This window comes from Sycon ciliatum, chromosome 13 (genome assembly GCF_964019385.1).
Source record: "Sycon ciliatum chromosome 13, ocSycCili1.1, whole genome shotgun sequence".
Lineage (NCBI taxonomy): Eukaryota > Metazoa > Porifera > Calcarea > Leucosolenida > Sycettidae > Sycon > Sycon ciliatum.
The window spans coordinates 15,884,155-15,906,447 of record NC_088655.1 but is presented as its reverse complement, the minus strand read 5'-3'; the positions used below and the strand labels follow the sequence as shown (position 1 = coordinate 15,906,447).

At 45.0% G+C, this 22,293-nt stretch overlaps 2 protein-coding genes across 2 annotated transcripts in view; one reads left to right on the top strand and one right to left on the bottom strand.

Annotated features, from left to right (window-relative positions):
* LOC135829650 (ankyrin-1-like) overlaps positions 1–809 on the bottom strand; it is an 11,990-nt gene extending 11,181 nt beyond the window's left edge. Inside the window, exon 1 of the mRNA XM_065342043.1 lies at positions 134–809. Coding sequence (XP_065198115.1) covers positions 134–286 — 153 coding nt within the window. The 5' untranslated portion in view covers positions 287–809. The remainder of the gene's footprint in view (positions 1–133) is intronic.
* A 3,603-nt stretch (positions 810–4,412) lies between these two features.
* LOC135829212 (uncharacterized) overlaps positions 4,413–22,293 on the top strand; it is a gene marked incomplete in the record, with an annotated part of 78,857 nt that continues 60,976 nt past the window's right edge. The window contains 5 exon segments of the mRNA XM_065341617.1: positions 4,413–4,678; positions 10,394–10,561; positions 12,922–12,975; positions 13,523–13,594; positions 17,222–17,428. Of these exon segments, the coding sequence (XP_065197689.1) occupies positions 12,952–12,975; positions 13,523–13,594; positions 17,222–17,428 (303 nt within the window).

Sequence of the window (22,293 nt, the reverse complement as noted above, 5' to 3'; positions counted from 1 at the left end):
AATGATGCAAGGCGCAAACTTACTTGAGCGCTGCGACTGGATTTCATTGAGAAGGACTGTACTTGGCAATATCATTCATTCGCAGAGCATCATCATTCACGCACTCCCGCTGTGTGACTGTCACCCTACGTACCTTGTCGGCCATGTCGAACAGCTTCGTGCCATGTTTGCCGAGCTCCGCAGTCACTGCATGCTCATCTCCACATTTCACCAAGGCAAGGAACTCGGCACCCGCGTTGCTCGCCTGGGCCGCTTCGCTACTGTCCTCTTTGCTCGAAGAAGACATGACGGTGGCAGTTGATGAAACGCAAGCAGTTTTCACCAGAAAGCATTCATCCCGGTCATTGTGCAGAGGAATTTTCTGATCTGGCTATCTTCGCTGCAACAGCAGACTCTTTATACCTTCTTTTCCGGGGTCGCTCAGGAAGATTGTTATCTAGCCAAGGCGCTGGAAACTAGGTGCGTCCCTCACGAGCCGCGAACCTTGACTGAAGGAACGTGTCGCTGATAATTCCAAGTACTACGATTGTGCGGCCCGCAGGTCCACCACTCGACGAGACAAATGTTGCGAGAAATGAAGCGCGATGTAACCGCCTGCGGACACGCTACACGAGTCTTGGATTATCCAGGAATCACCCCTTCCAACTAACCTTATAGCACGCACACGCCGTCTCAAGACTCAGTTGCGTGCTGAGCAACAACCCCACGGTAGATCCGGCGAGGAGGTTGTGGAAATGCAAAAAGGAACTCACCAGCCGATCGAACAAGCGTTTCTCAAGTCAGGAGTCAAGTTTACTGTAGTAGATCTATCCACAAACGTTATGGTGAATGTTTGCTAGTAATAATATCTACTATGCGACTGTAGACTTCAAGTGTGAGTGCATGCGAGTTCGAATACCGCGGTGGGCCTGAATCACGGACAGGACACAGTCACTGGACAGACATGCAGACAGACGTCTTGTGTGGATCCACTACACTACACTATACTATACTACTTACTAGTCTACCATGTCCATGGTCTGCACTACAGTCTACAGACAGTCATGACTCGTGTGTAGGCCTACTAAATACACGTCGTGGTACATCTGGTACATAGTCCACAAGGCCAATCATGGCATTGCGCATCAGACTACTAAGTACTAGCCCCAACAGTCCAGGGGCAGACCCACGACGTGTCTCTGCTACCGGACGTGAAAAGTCAGTGTTTCAAATGGTTCCCATCACAACAGACAACGTTTGAACTGCACGCGCAACTGGAGCTGGATACAAGGCCCTTTCTAGTAATTCTACTTCTAGTAAAGAAGTAGCATCCTGTCACGGTCACCGGTGAGTGACGATCTGGCCATGGCATGGGCGAAACTGTCCTGTAGTCTGGACTTTGGAGACAACGAGTCGTAGACAGGTGGATGTCAAGTGGATGTCAAGAGGTTTGAACAGTTTGCCATTGAGTAGCACACTGAATGACATGCCCTACATGAAGTTTCTCAGCTCAAACACATGAAGCATGAAGGGTGTAGACCTACCGGATAAGTGTTGCTTCACCTAAACCATGAGTCTTATGTCGTTATGATGGCACGTTGTGCTCAGTGTCCCAGTCAAATCTGACAACGCGTTGTGAAATGTCTCACCTGCGTCCTGCAGCGAGGATCGGACTTTCCCAGCGGCTAAACTGTCACATTTTTTGAAGCAGTTTTTTTACGAATGCGCGCTCGCACACAACCAAAACTCAAAAAGCCTATCTTCTAAATAGTAGGGACTGCAAACCAAGCCTGTGCTGGACTGCTGGTGAGGCAAGCCCACAACACCGACCTATGGTCTCGGCGTTAACGTAGTATTACTATTAGGGATCTGCCGCATATGCAGGCAGAATTTCGAGGAGAATCAAGGTTTTTGTCGGGTCGAGCAGAAAACAGGCGAATGCTTGGACGTGGGATCGGGCCCGGGAGCAGAAAAGTATAATTTTGAGCGTCGAATGTGCGACAAACTGCTTATAATCACATGTGTACTTCGATAGATCTACCTACAATGCTACAATCATGTACGTGTAGATCTATGCTGTGCCCAATCGACCTGTTTGGGACTGAGCTTTGTGGTGGAATTCCGTAAGTAAGTGAGGGTGAAGATGCGATGATCAATCAGCTGGTGGAGGAACTACATTGTACATGATTCATGTTGTCTACCATGCATACCAGCTTTACTACTTGCAGTAGACGCTAGCCCTTTTCACGCCTTTGGCAATGTAGCTCGAGTAAAAAATGTCATTTTGCTCTAGCGTCTACCGTGCACTACAAAGTACAGTCTGTATCGGCTATAGAGTGACCGGATATAAGAATATATCGGCTACAGTGATATTGGTAAGAAATATCAAAAGCAAAACGTATTTTATCCAGTACAAATATCACTATAACCAATATTATCGGATGTAATGATATATCGGATATTATGATGGCAACATAGAATCAAAACATGCATAACACACTACATTATAATCGGCTATAGTGATAACTTTAAAATACATGTTGCAATAATATCAAAGGCCCTATTTTTTTACTTTCTTCACGTTGCTTATTTTGATAGTGACACATGTACATGTACATAACAGAATTTTTTTATGGAAATGCGGGCACTGTCAACTATGCAGCATGCTCATTTGTCAAAACGCCATGCTGGAAGTATTTCCTTGCCTTTCATGTGTCGCTCGAAAAAAATCGATCGTATCGCATATAGTGATGCATCGGTTATAGTGATAAAATCACGGAAATCAAAAGGGTACGCTATAGCCGATACAGACTGTACCATGACTGCATGAGTAATAGCAATACAATATGTAGCACCATGGTACCATGCATGGTCTACGCCAGGGAGTCGTATTATACCTCCCTGGTCTACGCGTATCGGTCTAGGTGTTCATGTGTAGATCTACGTGTGCAGGGACAAGACGACAAGCGAAATCGTTTGCCGTTGTCTGTGAACAGGTTGTCCTACTACTCGTCCAACACAGGCGGCCGATTTCTTGCCCCTTGCTGTGTGTGGGAGCATCGACCGAAAAAACGACCTGCGGTAGTGTGAACCAAGTTTTCACCGTGATCGTGTTTTGGATCTGAAGTTGTCAACTACTTGTGAGTGTGAGGGGTTTCGTGAACTAACTTACTTCTGACACTATCATATGCATGTCTGAATGCACCAGACTACAAATTAATATTGCAGACTGCAATCAAGATTCTGCAATCATGTAGAGCAAGATAGTACAGTACAGTGTTTCTCTTCGTCTTCACACCTTTCCCACCAGACCGTTGGTATCAGCAAGAGTGCACCGGCCGACGGCCGGGTTATGTACTCTTGTGCTGACTGTCCCATGTTGCAGCCCGAGCTACATTGCTATCACAATGACACTGTGTGTAACAATACATGTAACACACTTTTTGCACTTCGTCGCTATCCAAGCTTAGCTATAGCTAGCCGTGTTGCCGCCATTGCGAAGCCTAACTACGGTCCCAAGCAGAATATGCTGAGGAGGGTATGAATCTTTCTCTTACTGCGTTCGCTCCCGCTCAGAAAAGTGTGTTCCATTGTTACGTCTGTTTGGAAGTAGGGGACCTAGCCCTACTTCATCTCCTTTTCCTTGTCGTGACCTGTAGCCATTCGACATAGGATGTTATCACTGCCACTGTGCCAGGCACCCGTGACTCAGGCATGAGTGGTGATGTTGCAAGAAAATGTCCAGTGCTTGGAGTTGCATTACGAGCAACAAGAACTAAGTATTAGTTTGCTAAAGTATCGCTGTTGCATTTTCCGACTCCTGTTCAGCTGGAAGTTAGTAGCTACACTGTACACGTAGTGATAGGTTTTTCATTTGACCGGCCGACGAGACCACACGACGCTTGCAGATAATTACAGCACGAACAGTTCACCAGCCACACTCCACGAAAGCAAGTACCGGTAGTAGTACAATGTAGTAGTGAAGATGGCAACAAAGAATTACTCTACACGTAGTCGTTGCATGTAGTGGTCGTTTGGCTCGGGCCAAGTCTGGAGCTTCCGGGCGTGGAGCATTCTGTATGCAATCCCGTCCGTCGTATCCCGTACACTTACCCGTAGGATACCCTCCAGAGGCTAGGCAGGCAGTCATGACGAAACACGCGGTGATGGCGGAACACCTTTGTGCACTCCAGGCTCTCGTTCTTCTGGACGCAGCAACGAAAACCTGCACACCCGGGCCGTAGTTTGGTGAACAGAAAGCCTGCACTGCGCTCAAGCGAGAATATAACTGACCCGTTCTTCTTGAACAGCTGTACATCGGTATCGCCTGTTGTCATCCGTCAAGTATTTCCGTACTGCTTCTAGCGGTTTCTTTGGATTTTACTGATTGATTACTAGTATACTGTATTTATTTATCATGAAAAAAGTATTTCCGTACTTCATCTCATACGGCTTACGGGATCTACGGGATGTGCGTACGAGGTATGGCTGTGGGATTCCCGTACAGTGAGCAAGCGCGGCGGCGGCCTTCGCGAGCTCGGTCGCTGTTCAGTTCCAGTAATTCCCGTTTGCAGATACACGCACGACGACGACGACCATCGTCACCCCCAAAGCCAGAAATTCGTTGAAGAAAGTAACTTTTCGTTACTCGGCCAGCACAGCACAGCACATCAACATCGATCCGACAACAACCACACAGGTGAGAACACTGTTTCGACTTCGGCTCGTGTGCTTGTTCATCGTCCCTCTCCGTTTGGCTGCTATTGCCACTTGTTTGTTTGTTTGTTTGTATTTATTTTGATTCGCAAATTCAAACGGGCATAGAACCCAATAACATGAAAGCGAATATAACAGATGTATTGTCTACAACAGGGAGTACTAAAAAAACCCTTTTGAAATACTCCCCCGTCTACACTTCACAATAAGAAACATTTATCATAGATGCATCTGAAAAGTAATAGATTGTTGCCTTCGGATGTTCTCTTTTCCAAATCCAATAATGGGAGTAGTGCCAAGACTTACTACTCCCATTATTGAATTTGGACATAATGTTATGGTCGTCTATTTAAGTCTTTTCGAACTTCACCCTACTACTACATACTATTACTACCCTGGACATGTATGGTGCTGGCCTTGCAACCAAGGAGTAGACATGCGAATGTTGCATGTGCAGTCATGACTCGTGACCAAAAACGTATTAGCGACACTTCATGGATCAAGAGCAACACAATCACGGTGTTTTGTTCCCTATTGGTCAAGTCAGTCAGTTACCCTGAAGCATAAGCCGACGTTCATCACAAAGGCTAATATCCTGTAATACATACGAGTACACATTTGACTCCAATCCATGGTAGAACAAATTGTCATGGTGGCAAAACGAGCCCAAAAAGCTGTTCAAAAGAACCTACAATAGGCCACATACAGGTTGTGTTTACCACGCGGACAAAGATACCAGACTTGCCAATAGCTGGTCAGCTGGTTACATTCCCACATGGCCTCAGTGTTGCCATGTCTCGAAGAGCCTAGTGAGCATGCATTCGCACAGTAGATTTCAGCGCTTGGCACTCTACCGTGTGGCATAGGCATGACAAATACCATGCACAGAGCAAGATGACGGTGTTGCTGAAGAGCCAGTTTATGACCACCCCGGAAAACGCTTCTTTGGTGATTGCAGTTTCCTTTAGTGCTGATTTTGTCGTCTACTTGCGTTGGAACGCTCTAGTTCAGCTCCTGTCAGGAAATGCGGAGCTATTATTGTCCTAGAATAGTACAATAGTCCTGTATCTATCCATTGTCCTCACCGGTCTAGAAGAACAAATCATAAACTTTCTAAACCAAATGTGTTCGTTTCCTTCTCAACATGGGCTCATACAGGGAATAAAGCGAAATGACCAATTTCATAGGCAAAAGAATCGAAGAAAAGGGGGTTTGGCAAGTGATAACCGCTCTATTCAGTTGCTATTCGCAAGCTGCCCATGCGCTGCATTTAAAATTCTTTATTGTGAGTTTGATCATACGGCCATTGTGTGTTTTGTGTCTTTTCTGTACATGGACATACATACGCTCTTGCTTGCTTTCGCTATAAGAAGGCCAAGTTCGCCCCTTGGATCTTGTTCTGACGATGAGTGACTGGTCCGAAACGTCATTAATGTTTTCAATACCACAATAAAGAATTTTCAATGCAGTGCATGCGCAGATTGTGAATAGCAACTGAATAGAGCGGTTGTCGGTTGACAACCCCCTTTCTTCATAATGCAGTTGCGTGATGTGATGTCCACAACTTTCTGCGTGAAATAATTGCAGGACATAAAAAACATCACACCGCAAGTGAGTGTGAACGGTTTAGCGCAACCATTGCACGCTGTGGGTCAAATACAGCACGAATATGAAAAATAGCACTAACACATCGAACGTATGAAAGAGAAACAAGTCATCATTCTTAGCGCTAACACGGGGATTAATGCCAAACAACTGAAGGGATAGCAGATTTCCCTTCTTAAGACAACTTTTGAGTATACAAAAAAACCCAGCAGTGCAACGTAGATCTACCACGAACCAAAGCAGAAAATACATCATCAATGTACAACTCACGAAAACTACCACTGCCTGACAAATGAAGTTTGGTGGCTGACCTACGTTGCGTTCAAACGCTTGGTTCAGAAAATCTATGATTTGTTCTGCTAGATTGGTGTAGACAACGTACAGATGCATGATTATGGTACTATTCTAAGAATCGGAAAACCTCCAACTTGTTCTGCTATTACCGTAAAATCCCACCAGACCGCCCCTACCTCCTCGACGCTTCGAGTAGGTTCAGGTGGGGAGGGGCGGATGGGCGAGTCCTACTTGCCGCATTCAGTACTACATGAAAAAGTACTCACCCTACGAAAACTATTCGTGCATCTCGTACACCGACCAACGGTCAAGAGCCAGGAGTCGGTCAGACCCGTCAAAACTCAGGTTTTGTGCGATCCCTGGTCAAGAGGGTGGGCACTGTTGTGTACATTTCCAAGGGGTCAAGCACGCGCTTGCAGTACGGCATCACAGAGTCATACGAGGATACAATCAATCACTTCCCTAGCAAGAAGTCAGGGAGGGCGGATGGGAGAGACGGGGCGCTCCGGCGGGATTTTACGGTATTGTCTTTCCGTGTATATGTCTCAGTAACATGCAAATTGGTTGAAGACATTTCATAACTGTATTGACGATCTGCCTCCCCCTCCCCCCCCCCCCCCCCCTGCCCACCCCACACACATACACTGTACTGATTCTCTGTATCCCTGAGCCCCGCATTATGTATAGATTATAACAAGGGACCAAGTGTATATCGAGATATATACACCAGTATGAAAACCGAGGCGAAGCTGAGGTTTTTATAACTGGTGTATATATCTCGATATACACTTGGTCCCTTTGTTATAATAATAATATTATATTTATACCTTGAGTAGTTTTAGGGAAAGACAGAAACGGGAAAAGTCTGAAGAAAAAATTGACTGTCACCGCCAGGACATATTTATACCTCTCCATATTCACGGTGTGTGGCCTCCTAATGGCTTGCTCCTAGCCGACAACTACTGCCAATTTCCTTTAATGGTGTATATGGAGATAATATATACACCACTAAGGAAGGGCATGCCTAGGACTGTGGGTGTATATGGAGTGAGGGATAAGTAATCATATACCGCAGTTCCCTGCTCGTACGTCGCACTCGATTGAAAGTCGCACCCATTTACCAGGTCCATATTATCATTATCGTTTCGATATTATTCACTTCAGTAGAAAGTCATGGTCGATTGTAAGTCACATCCCCCCATCTTTTCCCTGTTGTGTAGTGTAAAAAGGTGCCAATTATATTCGGGGAAATATGGTAGATAGCACACAATACCGAGCTGCAATGATGGGGAAGTGAACTTGTAAGAGAAAAGGATGAAGACATTCGCATCATGGGAGATACACTATTGAAAAGTTTTTTTATGCTGGAATAACCCAGCGGTCTTGCGGTGGGGTGAGGGGAAGTCCCATAGCGGCTGGCACAAGAGCCACAAGCCTTATTCCCCTCATCCATGTATCCCTTCTGCCTGGCCAAGAATTCCCAGTTGACTATGAATAGCATATTGGCTGGAGAAATCGTCCTCAGGCAAAAGATGGCACCGCCACATAAAATCACGCCGTGCATCTGAGTTTGCTGTGAACGAGGCTCTCCCTCTGCCTTTCTCTCAGTCTTCTTGCCATGAGCTCATACTTGTATCGACTACCGTAAAAGTCCGTAAATACGTACGTATTTACTTTCGAATTTAGTGACCACACCCGTACTAACTTTCGGGCGGGTACTGACTTTCGGGCACGAACTAACTTTCGGACCTGACTTGTGTGTAGTGGAGAAGTCATTTTCATGTCGATGTACATGCTACGTGCTGCATGTGCGCACCGTACCGGTACTTATTTCGGGCAGTATGTTTATCGGGCTTGACTTGACTTCAACAGACAGAGCCAAAAGAATGAAGGGGGTATTTCTTTCGGGCAGGTACTTATTTACGGACTTTCACGGTACCGACAACGTGAAATTGACGAGTCATTAGAGAGGTTCTGCATAATGTGATTACGTTAGTAAAAAAAACATAGTCGATCTACGGAAAGTCTTGCGTAAACTGCATGCGGATCTGTGTTCCGCCAAACGAAGTGTTCAAATCACATGGCTGCCCTTGGCACCTCCAAACGGGGCAGTGTACAACTGGATCGACCTGGGGAGGGAGTCATAAATTTGCACCCCAATCTTCTAACGTAGCACCCACAATATCAGAGCCCTATCTACGTACTCTACATAGACAACTTTTCGTAAGTGGAGAGCAAACTCGCGAATTCACGGGTTATTCCCGCTCACTAACATAACGTTGCTCAACTTAACGTAGTGCGGAATCTCTCTTTTGTCTGTTGATCGTGTGGATTGAACTCAGACTAGGCTATCTAAATGCATATGCTGATTGGCTCCTGGGTAATGCTGGGCTTGTGAAGATGACCAGACTTCTATCCAGTGACGTCCACTATCAGTGACTCCCGGGTCCGGTCACTGAGGGCAGGGATGGCACACCTTCAGTAAACTAGCAGTGCAGTGCTACCAGTTGGAAACATTGTCGGTGTGGGCTTCATATGTACTGGAGCTAAATGTTGGATCATTGAATTTCCTCAATACAGAGGTTAAGATGCACGTTATTTCCGACGTGACGTGCAATTTCACGTCAAATTTGGCGTAAAACTCCAAATTTCGACGTCGGCTGCAGGTCATTCGCGTTGATTTTCGACATGCGAGCCAAATAACGCGAGCTGAACTTTTGCGTCACGTCAGAAATAATGTGTACTGTATAGCAGGAAATTTTCGGACGGAATTTATTTTCATACGATTTCGTACACGATCTCTTTTGCACTAACATAAATTTCGTACTGAAATTTGTTCAAAGAGTCGGCGTGGAGAAAGCAATTTTATTAGTGCAATTAAGAGTATAATAGATGCAGACATGGCCAGACAACAACGAGTTCATGGACTTTTTAAGGATTTTTATGTTATTCAAAATCGATTTTCGTGTTCCGCTCGTCAGTGAATAGTATCGGAACTGAGGGTACTGTGTACAAAAAAGAACATTTTATAACAGCATGATTAAAAGTGTGAACAAAAAAGGAAGTGCTACAGCATTACATAAAAGCAAATTTCCTTTTTTGTTCACACTTTTAGTCATGCTGTTATAAAATGTTCTTTTTTGTACACAGTACCCTCAGTTCCGATACTATTCACTGATGAGCGGAACACGAATATCAATTTTGAATAACATAAAAATCCTTAAAAAGTCCATGAACTCGTTGTTGTCTGGCCATGTCTGCATCTATTATACTCTTAATTGCACTAATAAAATTTGTTCCTGTGAAGTTACCTACACTATACATGCGTACCACATGCAAGCACGTGCATTTTTTGCATACACCACTGTGCGAAAATAAAATCCATACAAAAGGTCGAAATTCGGCTTTGTCCGAAAATATCTCCGTCCGAAAATTTCCTGCTCTACAGTATGGTAACCTCTGTAATACAGGCACTGTACACTGTGTGCATGTTTGGGCCATAACGTTAATTTCACCTGTATTGTAAAAAAGGAGAAGGACAAAATGTTACGAGTTATGACTAACTGTCCACCAACGTAACCAGATCATATACAGTCAGCGAGTGTGACAAAATGGCACAAAACTGACAAGGAGTACTGAGACATTCAGCGACCTGACTTCTTCTTTTTTTACCGTAATTAAATGGGCTAACCATCCGAGTTCAACTTTGCACACCTGTACTGCAGCGTACTGAAGTATTTCTTTCTCCCACTATACTCATACACGTGCATTTCCTTGTGATGTCTTTCTGCGCATCTAGAAACTTCAACTGCACATTAAGCAAGCGCCTCGTTTCACTCACCAAGGGTAGAGATCCTATTCCAAACAGATAACTCCTTACGCCGTCCTTTCACATCAAGTGAGAGGAGGCCAAATCGTGAAGAATTCCGGAAGACCGCTCTATCAGATCTGAACCGAACACACCAAGGTAATTCTGATTATCATTTTGGTGATTGTTGTGTGACGTTAGCGGCGGAGACAAAGAGAAACGTGTCACCTATTGTATTGGAACATGCACAGTTAGCTGTTTGGTGATCGAGATTGCCATGAAAACTGATAAATATAGGATGATACTTTCAGGAAGTCGTCACCGCTGGACTCAATGCACCAACTGCTCTATTCGTTTTGAATGAATGATAGTCATTGCTGCTCCCAAATATTCCAGTTTAAAATGTAATTCGCCCACTGGAATCTGCTGCCGTCATGCGGACACAACTAACAATGCAGTGTCTACTCCAGAGCTGGGTCAGCCGAGTCAACGGCCCAGTTGGGGGGGGGATATTTGAACCTATTTGATAAAAAGAACACCGGGTCACTTGTGGCCCGGTTGGGAGTATACTTGACATGTCCAGAGTACTTTTTGGACCTCTGTACAAATGAGTAGTAAATATATTTTCGACTCCCCCGATGTCCATGTGCAATGTTTGCTGCACTTGAACATACCTAGCTCTGACCCGGTTGCAAGGGCTGTTCCAGGTACCCGTGTGCCCGGTTGCTTTGAAATTCTAAAGCAGACACTGTCATCCTGTATGGAGCCAACTGAACAGCAAAGAGAAATGAGGCTATCCAGTTATCAACGTCTTTTTGCTGGCTTCATACTCAACTCCAAATGACCAGCGGCAAAGTTGTCCAGGATTAAGGCTAACTTCCTCTCCTCAAGGGCCATTCTGTTGTTGAGTTTCATACACCACTGATGATATCGTTGAAACCTCCGTGTCCAACGCTGAAATCACTGTTGCAGTGCTTGCAGAAAGCGAAGTGAATTCCCCTCTTGGTCTTCGTTACTCGTGGCGGTAGCGACCACGACTCTTTGAAGCAAGCGGCAGCTTTTTTCGGCCTTTTCTTCAATCCAAGAGGACCAGCTTCTCGCCTAGGTTCCTCGTCAGAATCCATGCTTACGACTACAAACTGTCACACTGTCATAACTGAAATGCCTGCCATTTCCTGTCCACACAGCTTGTACACTTAGTTGATCTGGCCAAGACTGGCATTTAACACGAAACAAACTGCTCGATCGAAAAGTGAGCGACCTGCGAGCTCTTGCACTCTACTTGTGCAAGCTCTGAAAATGGCGCACTGCGGCACGAGTCACACCAAAAGGACGGCAGTCAGGGCAGTTTGCGCAGCATGTACTGTTGACCCATTCAGGATTGAACACACGTGTCACTGCGGCAGGTCGGTACCGGTGTACCGTAGTACATGCACATTTACAGCACACTGCAGGCTACATGCACTCTGCCGCATCATCAGATTTCGGATTGATCGATAGTACACACGTGATCGTGCATGGGCGTCTTCTGCACCATTTTTGATAGTACACACGTGATCGTGGATGGGCGTCTTCTGCACCATTTTTGATAGTACACACGTGATCGTGCATGGGCGTCTTCTGCACCATTTTTGATAGTACACACGTGATCATGGATGGGTGTCTTCTGCACCATTTTTCTCTGCTTTCGAAGACACCGTATTTTTTTCGCTTTTGCGGGATAATTCGATTGAAATCCGTACTGCGGACGAAACTTCGTTTTCCGTAAAAATACGGACAAATACGGTCGGTTAGCAATACTAGGTGACAATAGTTTAATAAGGATTGCAATATACAGAACCAGCTGAAACCACATTTTATGAAGGCGTTATTTAGATGTAACGGACACATTCCAGAGAAAGCGGTGATGAACAAAGAAATATAATGGGAATGTAATGTGCAGAACAACAATAGGAATGATGAAACAAGGGCATCGAATTAGCTTCCTCACAGCGCTCATCAGAAAGCATCGCTATACTGATTAAAAAATTGCACAACAGAGATGGATAGTGATAATTAACACCTATCTGCATGGTCATCTAGGTGTATGGAAGGGGTGGGGTGTTAACATTATCAATGGGTATGGATGGGGGGGGGGGGGGTATTAGTAGCTATTAGTGTGGTCAGGGTGGGGGGGGGGGGGGGTGTTAGCATTTATCAATGGGTATGGGCGGGGGGGGGGGTATCAGTAGCTATTAGTGTGGTCAGCGGGGGGGTTATGTAGGGGTATGAGTTAGGTGGGGGGGGGGGGGGTGTATAGGAGCATAGGTGGGTGGATTTGGAGTCATTCACTAGTTTGTGTAATGGATGGCTAACTAGGAGTAGTCGTGAGGGACGGGGACGGGGAGGGGGGAGGGGAGGGGACGGGAGGGGGGGGGGGGGCGCAGTTTTGTAAATCTCTATTGATACGACTGTCAGTTGATCTGGCTAACAATCTCTCGGTCTGTCCTTGTGCCTTTCACATTCAATATATTCACCAGGCTAACACAGCTACAGCAACAGCAGAAATCATGAATCCAGACAAAGACCATCCGGTGAGTTAGAATCTACGTAGGGCATTCATTTGTCTGGGTATACCACGCCAGTTGCTCTCTTCTTGCAGAGACCATCAAGTCGAGCACATAATACTACGTAACACACACTTGAGAGGAATCAAAAGCGTTTCTGCTGTAACTCTGAGTTTCACGGGTTTCACCGATCATAGGACAGCAACTTGACTACAATTTTCAGAAGATATGACTGATTGAAACACATATCATCGTTTCACCTAAGTGCTTCACACCCTCTTCATTAGCTGACTCCTTCCTTCCTTTATTCCCTGTGTCACAAGAATATGTTCTTGGCACCCTTTCGGCCTGCCTTGCGCGGTGTCTTAGAACAGTGGATGCGCTGCCGGTTGTATCCATATATAGCCTTGTTAAAAACAAATAGTTCACGTCTCCGAATAGGTTGACACTGACAAAAATCTGACAAGGTCACCAAAATCACGGAATGCTCTAGGATCCCTTCTTGTCCACTGCCCATTTTCCTAAGAATGCAAACCTGCAACTCTGTGATATATATCTGTCTCTTCTCTCATAGGGCAAGAAGTCACGACACCCTTCATCTGATCCGAGGGAAGCTTCTTCCAAACCTCCTGCCAAGCAACCATATGTGAGTGATGTTTTCAATGACAGTGGCACACTGGAATTGGTACTTAAACCTAAACCTACTGTTTAATGATACTCAAATGATCAGTCGGTGAAGTGAACTGGTTGAAAGAGAAACAAAAGCCGACCCCACCAGGATTCAAACCCGGGTCACGGATTCAAGTCCTGACCAGGTAGGAATTTTTCCTCTTTTCAAGCCCTGACGAGGTTGGAATTTTTCCTCTGTTCAAGTCCTGACCAGGTTGGAATTTTTCCTCTTTTCAAGTCCTGACGAGGTTGGAATTTTTCCTCTTTTCAAGTCCTGACGAGGTTGGAATTCTACCTCTTTTCAAGTCCTGACGAGGTTAGACTTTTTCCTCTTTTCAAGTCCTGACGAGGTTGGAATTTTTCCTCTTTTCAAGTCCTGCCGAGGGTGGAAATTTTCCCTCTTTTCAAGTCCTGACGAGGTTGGAATTTTTCCTCTTTTCAGGCACTTCACATCTCCGACTGGTCCTTGGAATTTAAAGCTCTCCCAATCCTTTCATGATGTTTTGAATGTTTATACAATTTCAACTCTGTTGGTACAGTTCGTATCGCCCAGAGCATGTTTGCTTTCCTCTCATATCAGCAAGAAGAATTTGAATCAGAAGAGAGTGTCTCAGTTCAGAAAACAGAAAGCAGGGGGAGAAGTGGAAGGCTGTGTCCGTATGTGTTAGCACAACATGGGAAATAGAATGCAGAAGCATGCAGCGTTGCAGGATGTGCATCGATGTATCGTCATACAAATAGAAAATTACGACATAGCAGTTGTGCGCTCAAGTATTTCAGGTATGCGCTGCTGCAGTGGTAATATCAAGAATCGAAAAAAATAATTATGTTCTCTTTGGGGCATGACCGCGGGGCCCTCCGGTGCCTGAAAAATGCGTGATGTAACCACGCGCATACACACAAAGTATGTTGGCTCGCAGCAACCTAAAAGGAATTTTTTGGTGGAGCGTGGCACGCATGTGAAACTCGTGTGCACTGGCTGCCCAGTGCACATGAGACATTTCTGGGCCATATTGGGCTACTGATGCAGTCCTTGCTGATTTGCTGTTGTAGACCAGTTCTTCTTTCTCGCCACTTTGGGCTGTTGTTTAGCAAGTGACAGCTTCATTCCATGTTCTACGAGGGACGGGGATTATTTCCATGATGGCTCAGTGCTGTTAGTGAGAGACAAGGCATAATTATTATGGAGGTGCTCCGTTTGTGCGCTCCTGGCACGCGGTTGGATTCGGCTAGTGCATGGCCATTGGAGAGTTCGAAATTTGATTATTTCCCCAAGTGATTTTTAGAGGATAACTTTATACGAGACCACTTGTGGGCGCTTGGAGCCATGATGTAGCATAACTATGGTGGTGATCCAGCCCAGATTTCACGGCATAACCTCGCTGCTACTGCCACTGGAAGATTGCTTCTTGTAATGGCCGGCATTGGACAGGCTGAATTGATCGATTCGTTGCAGGGACTCAGCATGTTGCCTGTCGACAGTTAGATGGCTAAGCATTACAAAGTAACTTGGATCGGTGTGCAATTATAGTTGGTTTGGCTGCGCTGTGTTGTTGTGAGCAGCAGTGATCCCTCGCTCTTGTACTTGTTTCAGTGCGTATTTTAGTCAATGTATTATTATTTTGCCCAATATCCAAAGAGTATCTGGACCAAACTGTCACAGTCGGTGAATAAGGTCCACCCCAGGACAAAGGACAAAGCTTTGAGCGAAATCGAAAATTTGGCCAACTCGGGTGGTATTTGTCGTCACACACATTGACTCCTTTACTCGGAATGCTCTGACAAATTTCAGATCTGTTGGTATAAGTATTCTACTTGGAGACGTTTGGTTGTGGGGTTGTTTTGGAATACCTAAACGATGGTTTATCGAATGAAGATAGTAAAGCCATTTGGAAACTCAAGAATCACAATATTCTAGTAGACTTTTCATAGGCAGGACCAGCTAGCAATAGCGCCAACTGATCACTTTTTTTATGAATCCGAAAAGCTCTGAATTTAAAATACATTGCTACGGACAGAACCGAACTCGTTATCTGTGATTATGATACTGTAAGTCGACAAATATTCTGGCAATACTTATTTTCTGCTATATTTGGAATGGGCTTTTTAGGCAGAAAATTTGTTGCGGTCGAAATTTTGCTTTGCAAGGTTCAATGTGACAGTGCATACAGGCAGCAGCAGTACAGGCCGGAATTTCAATGCGGCCTTAAGGTGTTTTAGCCCCGGGAGGCCGAAATTTATGCGCGCCGAAAATCTGTCGATTTACGGTGGGTGTGAGTTTCATCTGAAAAGGCACTCATCAGAAAAAAGATAGCATCCTGTGCTCAACTGAAAAGCACTGAACTACAACAGCAATCAACTCCATTTTTTGCACAGTGTGTGATTATTACTGCACATTGTGCACTGAGCACGAAGGCACCAAATTAATGAGATTGCCAAAGAGATCCGTATGAAATAGTGGTAGCGACCTCGCCGATAATATTTTAAAGGAAAGCTCGATGGAATCCTCGTGTGGTAAGAATAGGAGTCGTGAGTCAGTCACGTGGCAAGTCAGGTTGGCGGCAAAAGTGTGCGCTCCAGTGTGGGAGCCACCAACTTCCTCACACAGAGATGCGGTTTGGATGAATTATACGTGATTGCGTCAACTGGAACAAGAGTGCGTTATAGGGGACAGCTAGTGTACACAAAATTTGTTGGCTACTTATTAAAACATATTTTTCGTCTTGGGACACACTTGTGCACAGTCCTGCAGAGATAAAGGGGGGGGGGGGGGGAGGGGATGGGTTTTTTGGCGTTGACCTAAGACATGACTGACATGAGAATGCAGGGCAAAATAGGCATTGGTGTATGCCATAATATCTGTATGTCAAAGCCTTTTCTATCAGTTTGAATAATTATACATGATGACCTAGGCAAGAACAAGCATAGAGAGGGTCTGGGCTGGCTTCCGATAAGTGTGTATGTGGGTATGTGTGTGTGTGTGTGTATGTGTGTGTGTGTGTGTGTGCGCGCGCGTGTGCGTGTGTGTGTGTGTGTGTGTGTGCGCGTGCATGCGTGTGTGTATGTGCGTGTGTGCGTGTGTGTGTATGTGTGCGCGTGCGTGTGTGTGAGGCTGGTTGGGAAAGTAACTCCAATTTCACTTCAAGGTACCAGTGCATCTAGTGTCTGCCTCTATCAAAGCAGCGTGCTGTCTATTGGTTACCCCAGCAAGTGTAGAGTGTGCATAGGTAACTGTCTTGGCCGTTCTATGCCGATGTACTCCGTGTGGTGTAGACCAGGTGTGCATTGGTGGTCGATTCACATGGCTTCGCAAGTTGTGCGGATTGGGCAGATATCTGGCGCTAGTCTTGATCTGTCTCATTCAGATCTTGTCTGCTATCACCGCTATAAGAGAGTTCACATCCAGTGCATTTGCAGATTTGCGTGCGTTTCTTGCGACAGGCGTATACGTCGGCACAAAGTACACGGGTGTTTGTGTTGTGTCCGTCAATGTTTTTAAAACCGACTGGCTGTCTTCACACATGACTGATCACGTGACCAAAATGTTCACCTGACTGAGTATTTCTTTGGTCTTTCTTCTCCCTTCTGCATAACTGTGCACCAGAATCAGAACCGGCAATCACCACCACAACAACATCAACCACCACCACTAGAAGAACTGGATCAACCACCACCACTAGAAGAACTGGATCAACCACCACCACTAGAACAACAAGATCAACAGCCACCACAACTACAAGAACTACACCAACTACCACCACTATTTGCAAGAAGCGCACAACAACACAAGCACCGAGTAAATGCAGTGAAGGTAAGTGACCTCTTCATTGACAACAGTTTTAATGGATTCGCTTGATCAAACCGTTGTTGTCATAGCCAGCAATCGCATGTCATCACGTACATTCAAAATCAACATAATTTTGCGAATCGACCTTTTTTTCAGGATTACTTTTCAACGAGGACGAAGCAAAGCCGGCCGAACGAAGCCTAGAGGAAGAAAATCACCCTCTCCACTTCACCATCACGATACTGACATAGATACGAGATGAAACAACTAAAAAATCCACAAGAAAACAGTACGGCCATCATCGCGCTGACTTTGGTCTGAGAATTTCTATCACGATCAAAAATGTACGAGGAGCACTCAAAAATAAGCCACAGACGTACCTTTATCGCTCTCTACTCCTTTTTCAAGGCACAAAAGTCGACTCTCCACTTTCAAACCAGGAACCAGACATACCAGTGGTCCTTTTCAGCTGCTCCACGAGCGCAGGAAATGTTCACCAAGGGGCGCAGAGCAGCATCCATTCCAGAAAAAGAGCTAAAATACGAGTGAGACTGCATGACTGAGTACATGAGTACATGTATGAGTACATGCAGAAAATAGTCAATTTCAGCGTTTCTGCTCCAAACAGCAACTAGCTTCGACTAGAAACAAAGATTACACCAAAGGATCAAACAACAACCATTTTCTGCAGTTTTTTTGCAGATGGTTTCCTTGTGCTTGGCCCAGCACGCCAAAAATCACACCTCGGAGGAGTACAAAAATTACAACTCTCAGATGTCCTCGATTGCTGGCCATGTGAATGTTTTGACAACTTTCAAATGTGTTGGTATAGGTACCGTGTTTACCAGAGTATGCTGCGCTCTTTTCATGCGCTATTTCAGGCCCCAAATCGCAGGTGCGCACTATGATCCAAAAATGAGAATGCATGCACTTTGGGTATTTATGCAATGTGTATCAAACTGTCTCAACGTTTGCCAAACTGGGTCTCTGACCGTGCGCAAACAATATTGTTATGTCCTGCTCAATCTCAACTCAGCATGCACAATACCGGTGTATCGTAATCATACATAACACATATCGTGATGTCATACATAACAAATATCCACGCATGTTGGTGTCGTCTGCCAGCTACACTGTTAACCCTTTGGTGCCCGTAGTCGATTTCGACCTATGCTGACAGTGCATACTAAAATCTATTGCAGAGCTGATCTCGTACATCTCATCTGCCTGATTTTGTTCACAGAGATCCCTTAGTAGCTGGCCTATCGATATGTGTAGAGAAGGCAGTGGGGTGAAGTTGAAAGCAGTTCAAGTTTGGATGGACGCGATGTGCGCATATGGTGCGCTGCGCAGTGCACGCTCAGTCACTGACCAAAGAGTTAATGCATGAACGGAACTAGGTCTTCGGACCTGGTGAGAAGGCAGAAATGCCTGTTCACTTGGCGAAGTAAACTAAAATAAACAAACAAACTGTACAACACCCCATAGGATGCAAATGTACACAGTTTAATAGTGGTATGATAACTTGGTCAATGTTGGTACAGTCGAATGTCACTTATCGGAAACAGGCATGTTGGATAACTGGATATGTTGGATAACTGATATCATTTTTAATGTGCATATATGGCTGGATTTCACTGATTTGTGTACACAATACCCAAATATATTCATGCATATTCATGAATTGCTCCATGTACACATACATATTAGCATACTTGACCACATCTACTTCAAGTAAATGCATATTACACCGTATAATATTAAAAAAAAAATTTTTTAAAGAATTTTACTGTTGAGAGTCATACAATTACCACTCCCGGGCTTGTCGGATAACCGACGTGCTCGGATAACTGGCGACCGGATAAGTGACATTCGACTGTACTATATGAGCCTGGATCAGCAAAAACCATCACATGTGCAAAATTTTCCAAAAATATTTTTGTGCTTCAAATTGATCCACAACCACTGATAACCAGTCTCAAGAAATTTTAGATCAATCACAGCACCGTAAGTGACCAAAAAATGCAGTACACCACATCGCTGTATGGCGAATGTTGGAAGTGGCATTTCTGTGTTGGATGCAAGTATGAGCGTTGGTATGTGTCTGATCCTGTCAGGCATTGCCATCACTCAGCCGGCTAACAAGGAGGAATTTTATAGTCCTTGGGGGTGTACTCAGACACTGGCTTGTCCAAGTAAATCATTGGCTTCACTGACTATCGCGCAGCTAACGGCATATGGCCAAGTTCCAGGGGCTGATATCAGGATATTGCATCCACACCAGGTTCTGTACTGATGCTCTCCAAGCCCTTCACTTCCATGAAAACATATCTGCACACACGGAGTGCAATCACAGTAGCTGTGACTGCTCAGCACACAGGCTCATGAGCATGAGGTACGTAGATCTACTAGGTGCAGATACATAACGGTTACCTGACCCTACAGGAACATATTTTTTGAATTTTTTGGGAGCTGCTGCATGGACCCAATAAATGTTTCAAGTTGCTCAGCGTCCCAGCCAACGAAGCAGATCTTGTCTGGCGCTAGCTCTCGTTGCTCTTCCAGTCGTGAATCGAGACGCCTTTGCTCTGCATCGTCACTGTCGATATCCGACAAACTTACTAGTGAAGGAGTCGTTCATCGTTCAACAATATCCACTCGAATCGTCGTCATTCTCATCAGCGCTGCTTTCTTCTACACGAAGTCTGCAGCCTCGCCGAGTCGCTTTGCAGCAGGAGAGAGTGGTCCTCTGGAGCTCCGTCGGCTTTCACCTGACTCTCTTGATGAGCAATCGCCATTCCAGTCATCACCAAAAAATGTCGTGTCGTGATTGGCGTCAACGACGATCGATGCGTGTGCGATGCGTGCGCGATCGTACCTATTCGCCAGCTAAGCTCAGGTACGTGGGGTTTCCTAGCCGTGTCTCCTGACTTGCCTGGGGCTTGCCTAGCTAGCTAGTCACTGACAAACAAACAAACACGGGCTTGTCAGGCGGAAAGAAAGACTAGTGACAAAAAAGACGGAAAGGTGATGGGTAGTTGTTAGGTCCGCGACTTTTCTTTTGCTCGACTTCAACGTCACTTTTTGATCAACTTGATATCAAACACAAGCGATGGTTTTCGCTGATCCGGGCTCATATAATAATGCCTCTAAACTCCATGATTTACTCAAGTATAGGCTGAGTGCTTATTCTCCAGATATACGTTGAATTGCCAAAGCGTTGGTCAAAAATGGAGGTGCGCATTATGCTCAGGTGCACCTTGTACACCGGCAAATACAGTGCCTTATAAAAATTGACTATGGGATAATGATAGTGACATAGTATTATTATCAAGGAAACTCGCAATCTTTACCTCTTCGGCAAACATCACATTGTTACGTGAAAATGGAGAAGGTGTCATTTTCAGCCCCCGTATTTTTGCGCCCAAAAGCAGTGGGACTTAAAAGCACGTGCGATTTGTTCCTAATATTGCCCCATATTCTCAAATGGGAACACGCATGTTTGCTTAGGTTTGAATAACCACTCAATTTCAGTAAGCATTTGGCAGTTTGTTACATAATTCATAATTTGCCAAGGAGTCAAAAGAGGAAACGAATACGGGAGCGGGGATAGGCAAAAAAAGAAAGGAAAAAAACTTGCTTTTACAGTGTAGGTGAGATTGAGGACGAAAATAAGGAAACATACATGTATTTCCCTTTTGTTTCGCTTGCTGAAAAGAATAATGAGTAGAGGGACATAGTGGACAAGGATAAGGACGAAAATAGTTTCCGTTTTACAGCTCAGCCAGTTCAGAAAAAGGATGATAATTGTGAACAATTGAAGCAAAGAGCACTGAGCGTATTTTTCTTTATCCGTACCTGGGTGGAGTTGGTACTTTATCACATGACAGTTTGGTTTGCGATGTAAAAATAAAACTTCAAAAAAACAAAACAAAAAACAAACAAACAGGAGTGAAAAGGGCCAGGACTAGCTCAACCATGACACATGACTTATCATAAGCCCAGCTAGCTGTGCTAATGTAGACATCGGTACAGCAAGGGGCTATAGCAGCAAATCCTTGACATGACAGGGGACGAGACAAAGACCAGAGAGAAAACGAGAGAGCGAAGGCATGAGAGAGAGAGAGAGAATGAGAGAGAGAAAGAAAGAAAGACACAGAGAGAGAGAGAGAGAGAGAGAGAGAGAGCGAGCGAGAGCGAGAAGGGGGAGATGGAGACTGACGGATAGACGGACTGACGGACTGACGGATTTCCGGACTGATGGACTGACAAACTGACGGACAGACCGACAAACTGACGGACAGACCGACAGACAGACAAAATAGTGATAGGGACCTCGGCAATAATTTTAAAGGCCAAGTCAGGTTGGTGGAAAAAGCGTGAATTCCAGAGTCTTAGCCACCAACTTCGGTATAAAGAAATCTGGTTTGAATGAATTCTGCGATTTTGTCAAATGAAACAAGAGTGCAGTATAGTTGACAGTGGGTGTACGCAGCTTGTTGTGGGCTAACCATTAAAATATGATTTTCACCGGAAGACACACTTGTGCACAGCCCTACAGAGATAATGGGGAGGGGATGGGTTTTTTAATTTTTATAATTTTTAATTTTTTTATACGAAAGTCCACTAGATTCCCGAATATGTGCGAGAAGTGGTGGCATGGGTTTGATATTAACCTGAGATAAGACTGCCATGAGCTCTAGCACATCTTGGGTGCGCACTCCAACAGCCTTCCAACTTGGAACATTATACGTTATATGAAAACATAGGAGGGGAAGGTGAGCAAGATGTGCTAGAGCTGATAGCCAGTTAGTTGTAGAACGTCATTACTGTCGGTCAGGTTTGTGCAATGTTATCGCATGAGCTGATTGTCAAGTAACTGGCGATGT